This window comes from Euleptes europaea, chromosome 4 (genome assembly GCF_029931775.1).
Source record: "Euleptes europaea isolate rEulEur1 chromosome 4, rEulEur1.hap1, whole genome shotgun sequence".
NCBI classification, from domain to species: domain Eukaryota; kingdom Metazoa; phylum Chordata; class Lepidosauria; order Squamata; family Sphaerodactylidae; genus Euleptes; species Euleptes europaea.
The window spans coordinates 7120946-7131152 of record NC_079315.1 but is presented as its reverse complement, the minus strand read 5'-3'; the positions used below and the strand labels follow the sequence as shown (position 1 = coordinate 7131152).

Sequence of the window (10207 nt, the reverse complement as noted above, 5' to 3'; positions counted from 1 at the left end):
CCAAGGTCCATCAAATCCTGCAGTCTGTTCACACAGTGGCCAACCAGGTGCCTCTAGGAAGCCCACAAACAAGACGACTGCAGCAGCACCATCCTGCCTGTGTTCCACAGCACCCAAGATGACCCAAGGTGCTTCCACTACCGGAATTTGGGAAGAGAGGAATTTGGACAGTGGGCCGTGAGGAGAGCTCTGCTTCTCACATGGCCCTTATCACTTGAAAGTCAGGTACAAGAACCCTGTTCACAAGCGACACAGAACACACATGCACAATCTGCGTAGTGTGCACTTGATTTTCCCTCCTTTTATAAGTGCACTGAGCAGTTCTCATGTTACCGTCCACACGGGTGCAGCTCCCTGTGTAATTCAACCCCTACATTTGTCCAGGTGCTGATACCTGGTTTCATTTGTGAAACGAACCCACGATTGGCTCTTTTCTTAGGGCGCTTTCACACATGCCAAATAACGTACTTTCGATCCACTTTAATGACAGTTTGCAAGTGGATTTTGCCAGTTCGCCGCTCTCTAGCTGCACATTTCCCCCCATCCGAATTCTCAAAACTCAACAATAAGCCCCCATGCAGAGTTTTGAGAATTTGGATGGGGGGCAAATGTGCATCTAGAGAGCGGCAAATCCAAGGCAAAAAGTCCCATGCATAAACGTGTTTTAAGTGCTGTCAAGTCACTTCAGACTCATGGCGACCCTATGAATCAACGTCCTCCAAAATGTCCTATCTTTGACAGCCTTGCTCAGGCCTTGCAAACTGAGGGCTGTGGCTTCCTTTATTGACTCGACCCATCTCTTCTTGGGTCTTCCTCTTTTCCTGCTGCCCTCAACTTTTCCTAGCATGACTGTCTTTTCTAGTGACTCTTGTCTCATGATGTGACCAAAGTATGACAGCCTCAGTTTAGTCATTTTAGCTTCTAGGGTCAGTTCAGGCTTGATTTGATCTATATCCCACTGATTTGTTTTTTTGGCGGTCCAGGCTATCCGTAACACTCTCCTCCAACTCCACATTTCAAAGGAATCTACTTTCTTCCTATCCGCTTTCTTCATTGTCCAGCTTTCACACCCATACATAGTGATAGGGAATACGATGGCATGAATTAATCTAGTCTTGGTGGCCAGTGACACATCCTTATGTGCATAAATGGCCACAGGCAAAACCCAGCTTCAAAGTGCATTGAAAGTGGTTTGAAAGTGCATTATCCACCATGTGTGAAAGTGCCCTAATATATAGAATTAAACGCGGATAGGCAGAATTTAACCCATGAACGGGGCTGAACCTAAGCAGATCAGACACGTGATTAAACAAAGGTGGGGGGCCTTTAAATTTGAGCCCTTCCCGGGAGAGTAAACCCGTCTGAGCCACTGCCCCTCCGCCCGCAGGCGCCCACCGCAAGCGAATGCTCTTCCCTGCACGTAGAAATCTAGCTGCACGGCCTCGGCTATGGGGCTGCGGGGCGCGCTCGATCTCGAGCACCTCAGCCTGGCCCGCTAAGGAGGGGCGGAGGGGGGGGCGTCGTTCGGTCAAGCTCCGCCCCGCCTTCCCCTCCCGGCGGAGGACAATTGACCCTAACCGACTGACCTGCGAGGCAACCGCGGTCAACTCTACCGCCGATCGCGCCGGCTCCACAGATATGCGTCACGGCAGCGCGCGCGCGCGTCATCACTTGGCGACGCTCTACGCGACGTCGCTGGCACGGGGAGGCGAGCCTGTCGGTTTCTAGGCCCCGCCCTGCTCATCCTCCAGCAGCCAATCGTGGCACGGCTCTGGTAGCGAGTGACGTGATGTTCAGCCAATGGGAAGAGCAAGGGGCCGAACGGTCGCGGGGAGAGAAGCGGGGGGGCGGGAAGCAAGCCTGTCCGTTCTAGGCCCCGCCCCTGCTCCTCCTCCAGCGGCCAATCGTTGCACGGCTCTGGCAGCGAGTGACGTGGTTGACAGCCAACGGGAAGGGAGCGTGGGTGTGGGCGGTGCTTGTTGCCTGGTTGCAGAGAAGGGGGGAAATGGCCGCCTTGGAGAGGGTGAAGGTGCTGGTGCTGGGAGATTCAGGTGAGAGCTCCTGCCGAGCGGCTCCACCACCCATGCCCCGAACTGCGCATGCGGGAGAAGGAAGTGGTAGAGTCCTGCGGGAGGGGGTGAGAAGAGGACTGTACCACGCAGGTGCCAAAAGCCTATGACTCCCCTGGGAGCTGAGGTCTGAACTGCGCATGCGGGAGAAGGAAGTGGTAGAGTCCTACCCGGGGGGGGGGAGAGAAGAGGACTGTACCACGTAGTCTCCAAAATGACTCCCATGAACGCTAGCACAGCTGAGAATCATTTGGCTGTACTAAAACCTCCTCTCCCTACTGTGCTAGTGGGTGGCATGCTTTTTTTTTTAAGTTTGGAGGAATAAATGTATGTATTTATTTCATATAGAACAAAGCTTCTTAAACTGTGAGATTTGGCAACGGTATGCAAATTTGCTTTCATCTTTAATAGATCGTAAAGTTGTATGTATACCGAAGAATTGCTTTAAAATAAATTTCTTTATGATTTATTATCAGTAAATGCTTAATTTGTATGTGTGTGTAAAGTGCCGTCAAGTCGCAGCCAACTTATGGCGACCCCTTTTGGGGTTTGATTTGTATACCTATTTTATATACCTGGGGTCGCGTAAATATTTCTTGGGCAAAAAGGGGTCGCGAGTGGAAAAGGTTTAAGAAGCCCAGCTATAGAAGATTTCTATATTCCAAAGGTTTTCAGCGAGTTAACATCCCTACTTTTAGCTGCAAATTGCTTAACTTTAGAGGTGGGGAATTTCAATAGCTGGCAAAGTAACCGCACACAAAATTGAGTTCTATGAGTAACCATATAGAAGAATTCAGTAGCACCTTAAAGACTAACAAAAGTTCTGGCAGGGTGTGAGCTTTCGTGAGCCACAGCTCGCTTCTTCAGAAATAGCTGGAATGCGAGTCCATCTATCCTTAAGTAGAGAAGAGTGAATTAGACACACAACGGCAATGTAAATGTCAAAAGCAAGTAAATGACATTAGCAGGCGTGATTGGATTAGGTGTGATATGCGGAGGGGTAGGAGGCGTGGAGAAATCAGCATTGGTAGTGAGACAGGAAGCCCAGATCTCGGTTCAGTCCAAGAGAATGCATTGTCTTGAACTTCATTATTAGTTGTAATTCAGCAGTCTCTCTTTCTAATTTCCCTTTGAAATCCCTTTGTAAGAGAACTGCTACTCTTAAATCAGAAACTGAATGTCCTGGAAGGTTAAAATGTCCCCCCACTGGTTCCTGAATGTTGTGGTTTCAGATTGAAATAATAAAGGCAATGACCTGGCACTCTTTACCATGAAGGTTTGCTTTGTAATTTGACTTGCAGGTGTGGGGAAGTCCTCCCTCGTCCACCTGTTGTGTCACAATCAGATGTTGGGAAACCCGTCTTGGACAGTGGGCTGCTCCGTAGATGTTCGAGTAGGTGAATTAACCCCTAATGCTTTGATGTATTGTGTGTTTCAAAGAGTGTGAGAAGTGAGCCGTTTAATTTAGTGGGAGCTAAAACCCTGAAGCCCAATAGGGAAAGTTTAACGAAAACCAACAACCCTTAATTAAGATGGAAAGAGAACTTGGAACACATGAAACTGTCATACGGAATCAGACCCTTGGTCCACCCAAGGTCAGTACTTTCTACTCGCTGGTATTGGCGCTCCAAGGTCTCAGCCAGAGGTCTTTAACGTCTCCTGCTACCTGGTCCTTTTTCCTGGAGATGCTGAGGGTTAGACCAGGGACTTCCTGCATACCAAACAGATGCTCTCCCACTGTCCACAGCCAGGTTGTGTGCTGTAGCGCTTAAGAGTCGCCAATTTAAGGGTATTCCTAAGGAGTGCAAGGATTAATTTTGTAGCAGGAAACCGGGGTTCGTGGGGGGAGAGAGAGACCCAAGACTGTTGTCAAGAAAAACAGTTTTATTCGCAGCTGCTGCTCAGTTACTCTAGCAAGCAAGACACTGAGCCCCGATTGTGCGGGGGGAAAGACATTTATCCCAAATCCATGGTCTGACAGGGCACGTCAACATTCCGCACTTATCTGGTTGTTTTACATAGTCTGGAGCCTAAGAGCTCAGCGGTTTATCCAGTTCCCGTTATCACTCACCATGACTTTTCCCCTACTCCCTTAGCACACACATAGCAAGCTTGTACTGAAACAGACATTTCCCCCCTCCTGGCTCAATTTCAAAAAGGCATACATTGTTTATGTATTTAGACTGTTTCCCAGAAAGAGGGAATATGTTGTAACAGCATATAGTATGTATATATTTGCCCGTTGAACTAACTATATGTATTTTTCTGGCAAGGCCGTAATAAAGTTGTTTGTTTGTTTTGCTTGCTCTCCCACTGAGCCACAGCCCTTCCCCAAGGGGCCAGTGATTGCAATTGGATAAATTGAGTCGCTGGTCAGTTTCTGAACAAATCCCCCCCCCCCCACACACACACACACACAAAGTTTTAAAAGGTGGAGGAGTAGACTAAGGCTGCAATCCTGAAAGGGGAGGGGGAAGCTCCTTAGGAGCCGGTGGGACCCCTTGCCGGCGTAAGTGCCCCTTTAACCCAGGATAAGGGGCACTTACGCCGTCCTGGGAGCAAATACGCCAGGGAGCCACGGATCTATGCCGGCCCCCACCACCAGAGCAGCTACAGTGGACAACCCTTTCATTTGCATGAGAGCAGCCAATAACAAGCCCTGCCTTACAACGGCCAGCCCCACTTTCTGAAAAGGAACCCTGTCCTACACCAAGGATCAGCTCCAGCCCAGCCTGATCAGAGCTGCCCGCCAAAGACCCTGTGCCTTTTCCCCTGGCTGGCCAGGTGGAGAGCAGGACACGCTAGCCATGTTCCCTGGTGCCGTGGGTGTTGATGGCATCATGTGAATTACACGTGACGGGACCTTGGTGCAAAAGAACATTGGTTCCTCTTGCAGTCCTTTGCTTTTTAACTCAGAGTTGGGTTTTTATCTTCTACTTGTTGTCAGATTCACGACTACAAAGAAGGAACTCCAGAAGAGAAGACCTACTACATCGAGCTATGGGATGTTGGTGGCTCAGTGGGCAGCGCCAGCAGTGTGAAAAGCACCCGGGTTGTCTTCTACAATTCAGTCAATGGTAAGGTAGGCTCTCGTCCCTTTTTTCTCAGTATTACAGTTGCGTGGAGATGGCAGGGTTGCCCTGGTGGCTGCTGCACCCTGGATCCTCTTGTGTCGGAGAGGGGAGGGGGTATATCATAGAAACAGATCATAGAATCTTGTCAGATCTCAGACGCTAAGCAGGGTCAGCCCTTCTTAGTACTTAGAATCATAGAGTTGGGGCCATGCAGGCCATCTAGTCCAACCCACTGCTCAATGCAGGATCAGCCTAGAGCATCCCTGACAAGTGCTTGTCCAGCCTCTGCTTAAAGACTGCCAGTGAGGGGGAGCTCACCACCTCCCTAGGGAGCTGATTCCACTGTCGAACAACTCTTACTGTAAAAACTTTTTCCTAATATCCAGCCGGTACCTTTCCTCTCGCAATTTAAACCCATTATTGTAAGTCCTGTCCTCTGCCGCCAACAGGAACAGCTCCCTGCCCTCCTCTAAGTGACAGCCCTTCAAATACTTCAAGAGAGCAATCACGTCCCCCCTCAACCTCCTCTTCTCCAGACTGAACATGCCCAACACCCTCAGCCTTTCCTCATAAAGCTTGGTCTCCAGGCCCCTGATAATCCTCGCCGCTCTCCTCCACACCTGCTCTAGAAGAATCTGGTTCAGGTTTCACCCACAACTCTAAGTTAAGCCAACATGGTACTTTGAATCCCACAGCTTTCAGTCCTCCCTCATAGAATCATAGTTGGAAGGGGCCATCTAGTCCAACCCCTGCTTAGTGCAGGATCAGCCTAGAGCATCCCTGACATGTTCTTGTCCAGCCTCTGCTTAAAGACTGCCCCGGAAGTTGATTCCACTGTCGAACAACTCTCACTGTAAAAAAAAAATTCCTAATATCCAGCCAGTGCCTTTCCGCCCGCACTTTAAACCCATTATTGTGAGTCCTCCTGACAAGTCACGTGTCTGCTAGTAATGTAAAGGGACGTAGATAAGCTCGGTGCCTGGGATTCTTTGTGGTTTGCATACATTTCTTTCTGTTTAAACAGCTGCCCTCCCTTCCATATTGTAAGCTCCTTTTGAAAGTTGTTTGTTTTCGAAAGGACTGTGGCTTGTGGGGGGATGCTGACAGGGGAACAGAAGGCCAGAGCTGCGTGGGCACTCGGAAATAGTTGTGTGGTTCTCTGGGCGGGATCCCAACCTCTTTGTTCCTCTGATCCGGTGTTTGGAAGATGCCATTTAATAAAGGTCTGGCCCTTTTCTTCCTTAGGCATCATTCTAGTACACGACTTAACCAACAAGAAGTCCTCCCAGAACTTGTATCGGTGGTCTTTGGAAGCTCTCAATAGGGACGCGGCCCCCTCGGGAGTCCTGGTGACAAACGGGTGAGTGTGCAGAGATGCTGATGTGTCTCCGCTCCTCAGGGTAGTATTTTAGGGGCAACAGCCAAGGAGCAAGAGCTTTGGAATTGAGTCATGGCTTTCCTTTGCTGACGGCCGTGCCCGTGCTTTTCCCACACAGGGATTACGACCAGGAGCAGTTTGCCGATAACCAGATCCCGCTGCTTGTCATCGGGACCAAACTGGACCAGATCCCGGAGGCGAAACGCAACGACGTCTTGACCAGAACGGCCTTTCTGGCTGAGGATTTTGGTGCAGAAGAAATTAACCTGGTGGGTTACCTTCGTTTGTCAATTTGGGTGAACTTTTTTTTACTGTGTGTAGACCTTTTCCAGGAAGCAAAGTGACTGAGTTGGATCCTGTTTCAGAATATATCCTTCCTCAAGTGTCTCAGCACAGATGTGAAAAAGGGGCCCCACCTCCTTGGGGAGGGAGAGGACAACTAGAAGTTTGAGCAGCAGAGATTTAGGCTTCCCTGTGTGATGCGTTCTCTCAACGCACTCTGTGTGACACACGACACCACGCTGGCTCTCCAGCATGGTGTAGTGGTTAAGAGCTGTGGTTTGGAGCAGTGGACTCTGATCTGGAGAACTGAGTTCGTTTCCCCGCTCCTCCACGTGAAGCCTGCTGGGTGGCCTTGGGCTAGTCACCGTTCTCTCCGAACTCTCTCAGCCCCACCTACCTCACAGGGTGTCTGTTGTGGGGAGGGGAAGGGAAGGTGATTGTAAGCCAGTTTAATTCTTCCTTAAGCGGTAGAGAAAGTCGGCATGTAAAAACCAATTCTTCTTCTTTGTCTTCTAGACAGGGAGGAGGGACACAGCACCTTAATAACAAGGGACATTCATTCCAAAGACCATGGGAACCAGTGCTGGTCCATTAGAATAATTTTTGGTCCATTGGACTTTTTTTTTTTTTAATTGGCAGGCATTAATACCTTAGTTCCAAACCCAAATATTACAGAATAGTCAGCAGGCTTTTCTGGGCTATTCTTCAGGTTGGATGTTGTGTTACCACAAAAATAGCAAATGGCAAAAGTGGAGGAATGGGGTGGGGTGGGGGCCTTGTAGAAAAGCCCCGGGGTGGGCCATATTGCAATTTTGGAAACATTGGAAACGTAATTTCAGAAATCAGGTCTTTGTCCTTCCTGTCATGGGCTTGTTCCACCCTGCCTTTCCTTTTCTTATCTCCCAGTATGTCTGCCAAGGGGGTGCGTTCGGTATGGGCACTTCTGTTGAGACTATGGTTATTCTGCTGGGCTTTCTGACGCGGAAGTGATGCCCGGATAGGAAAGCTCTCTGGTGAAGTGGACCTGATACACAGCTGTATACCAGAGCCAGCGTGGTGTGGTGGTTAAGAGCGGTGGTTTGGAGCAGTGGCCTCTAATCTGGAGGCAGCAGTTTCCATGAATACCAAAATGAAAGAGACCTTTTGTCCGTTTCAGGACTGCACCAACCCTCGCTACTTGGCAGCCGGCTCTTCCAACGCTGTCAAGCTCAGTAGATTCTTCGATAAGGTGAGCCGTTCAGTGAAGCTTCTCATTTGCTTTCAGATACAATTTTGGGTCTTGGAATTCCAGACGTCGGTTTGGGTATCACATACACTACTGAAATCCTGATTGTATACTTGACGAGGTGGGGCGGGGGAGGCTTAGGTAACCAGCCGAGGTGCTAAATCGGGGGTCCCCCCGATTGTTCTGGGCCCGCGGGAACTTTTGAAATTCTGACAGGGTGGTGGGTACGACAACAAAATGGCTGATGCTGGAGGCGGAGCCAACTGCACAATATGGTTGGGAGTAAGGTTATGCATAATTCTAATAGTAACTCTTCACATTTCATATGAACATATGAAGCTGCCTTCTACTGAATCAGACGATCCATCAATATCAGTATTATCTACTCAGACCGGCAGTGGTTCTCCAGGGTCTCAGGCAGAGGTCTTTCACATCACCTACTTTCCTAGTCCCTTTAACTGGAGATGCCAGGGATTGAACCTGGGACCTCCAGCATGCCAAGCAGATGCTCTGCCACTGAGCCACAGCCCCTCCCCAAAATGTACCCAGAGCTCATGAAGCTGTCCATCCTCTGTCCATCGAAGTCAGTATTGTCTACTCAGACCGGCAGCGGCTCTCCAGGGTCTCAGGCAGAGGCCTTTCACATCACTTACTTGCCTAGTCCCTTTAGCTGGAGACGATCCATCAATATCAGTATTGTCTACTCAGACCGGCAGCGGCTCTCCAGGGAGCTTTAACTGGAGATGCCAGGGATTGAACCTGGGACCTTCGGCATGCCAAGCAGATGCTCTACTACTGAGCCATAGCCCCTCCCATTTCAAACAGAACCTGTGTATAAAATGCTTTGCCTGCATCTACACTCCCAGGGTTTTACTCGTGGAATGGTTCTTGGCCAGGTGGAGTGAGAAATGCTTCCGGTTTCTGAAATGAGGCATGCCTGCTCTGGGGGCTTAGACAGTTGAGCCACCTGGGAAGCGGGGGCTGAATCTTTGCGAGCGAATCTTCCAAACGCCTGGCAGTGACTTATTACGTGGGAGAGTAATCGTACCGGCTCAGTTCCTTTTTAATATATTGTTTCAGGTCATAGAGAAGAGATACTTTTTACGAGAGGGGAACCAGGTATGTGTGCCTTATTCTGTTTTTGCATTTCTTAAGCAATGCTAGCTGTATGTTGGCTGGGCATTTATAAGCTCAGATCATGAGCACTCCTTCCCTGGAGGTTTTTAAGCAGAGGCTAGATGGCCATCTGTCAGCAATGCTGATTCTGTGACCTTAGGCAGATCATGAGAGGGAGGGCATTTTGGCCATCTTCTGGGCATGGAGTAGGGGTCATTGGGGGTGTTGGGGGGAGATAGTTGTGAATTTCCTGCGTTGTGCAGGGGGTTGGACTCAATGACCCTGGTGATCCCTTCCAACTCCATGATTCTATCAGTCCCTTGTATACTTTAAGGTACATTTTGTTAATAGCCTTGCCTTTTCATTGTTCATGGCTAAAATCCCAGAGATAGCCTGGCAACCAGCCAGAGGGTTGTGCCTGTGCAGAGTTCTGAGAGAAAAATTAAAAAGAAAAATAAGGCCTTGACTACTTACTGGAAGTTCTGACCATAGAGTTTCTGGTGATTCCTAGAGCTACCCAGAAGTGGCAAAGGGTGGGGTTTGGGGAGGGGAGGGACTTCAATGGCATAGAGTTCAATTGGCAAAGTGGCCATTTTCTCCGAGGAACGGGTCTCTTTCAGCTGGAGATCTCCAGCTAGTACCTGGAGGTTGGCAAACCTATCCATAGTAAGATTACCATGGAGTTTCTGGAGACTGCTAGAGCTACCTCATAACTTCTGGGTAGCGCTAGGAATCATCTATAAGCTTTGGAGAGTCAAAGTTCCCTTTGTTGGATGAAGGGAGTGTTGACTTGTACCCTGGAAATTTTGTTGGTCTCAAAGGTGCCACTAGACTCAAATCTTGCTCTTCTACCACAGACCAACGAGGCTACCCACCTGAAACAGGCTGGAAGAATTAACCAATGTGAAAATCCAGGCGGCTGTGCGTTGGGCATCACGTGTAGCTTCCTGTATAAAGCGAAAGTCATCAGGGGCCCTCTCTTTTCCTCTTTCAACAGATACCCGGCTTCTCTGAGAGGAAGAGATTTGGAGGGGGTTTTGTAAAGAGCCTTCACTACGACTGA

General features: G+C 49.3%; 1 protein-coding gene across 1 annotated transcript; it reads left to right on the top strand.

Moving 5' to 3' along the window:
* Positions 1 to 2005: 2005 nt before the first annotated feature.
* RABL3 (RAB, member of RAS oncogene family like 3) lies at positions 2006 to 10207 on the top strand. Its single transcript, XM_056848371.1, has 8 exons — positions 2006 to 2051; positions 3371 to 3462; positions 5017 to 5146; positions 6389 to 6503; positions 6640 to 6790; positions 7960 to 8031; positions 9109 to 9147; positions 10142 to 10207. Exons 1-8 carry the CDS (start codon positions 2006 to 2008, stop codon positions 10205 to 10207), a joined length of 711 nt encoding a protein of 236 aa, XP_056704349.1.

Excerpts from the sequence above, each read along its gene's own strand:
- RABL3 (XM_056848371.1), top strand. The coding sequence starts at position 2,006 with ATGGCCGCCTTGGAGAGGGTGAAGGTGCTGGTGCTGGGAGATTCAG. Across the intron at positions 6,504-6,639 it reads GGAGTCCTGGTGACAAACGG|GGATTACGACCAGGAGCAGT; the intron begins GTGAGTGTGCAG and ends TTTCCCACACAG. Across the intron at positions 6,791-7,959 it reads GTGCAGAAGAAATTAACCTG|GACTGCACCAACCCTCGCTA; the intron begins GTGGGTTACCTT and ends TGTCCGTTTCAG.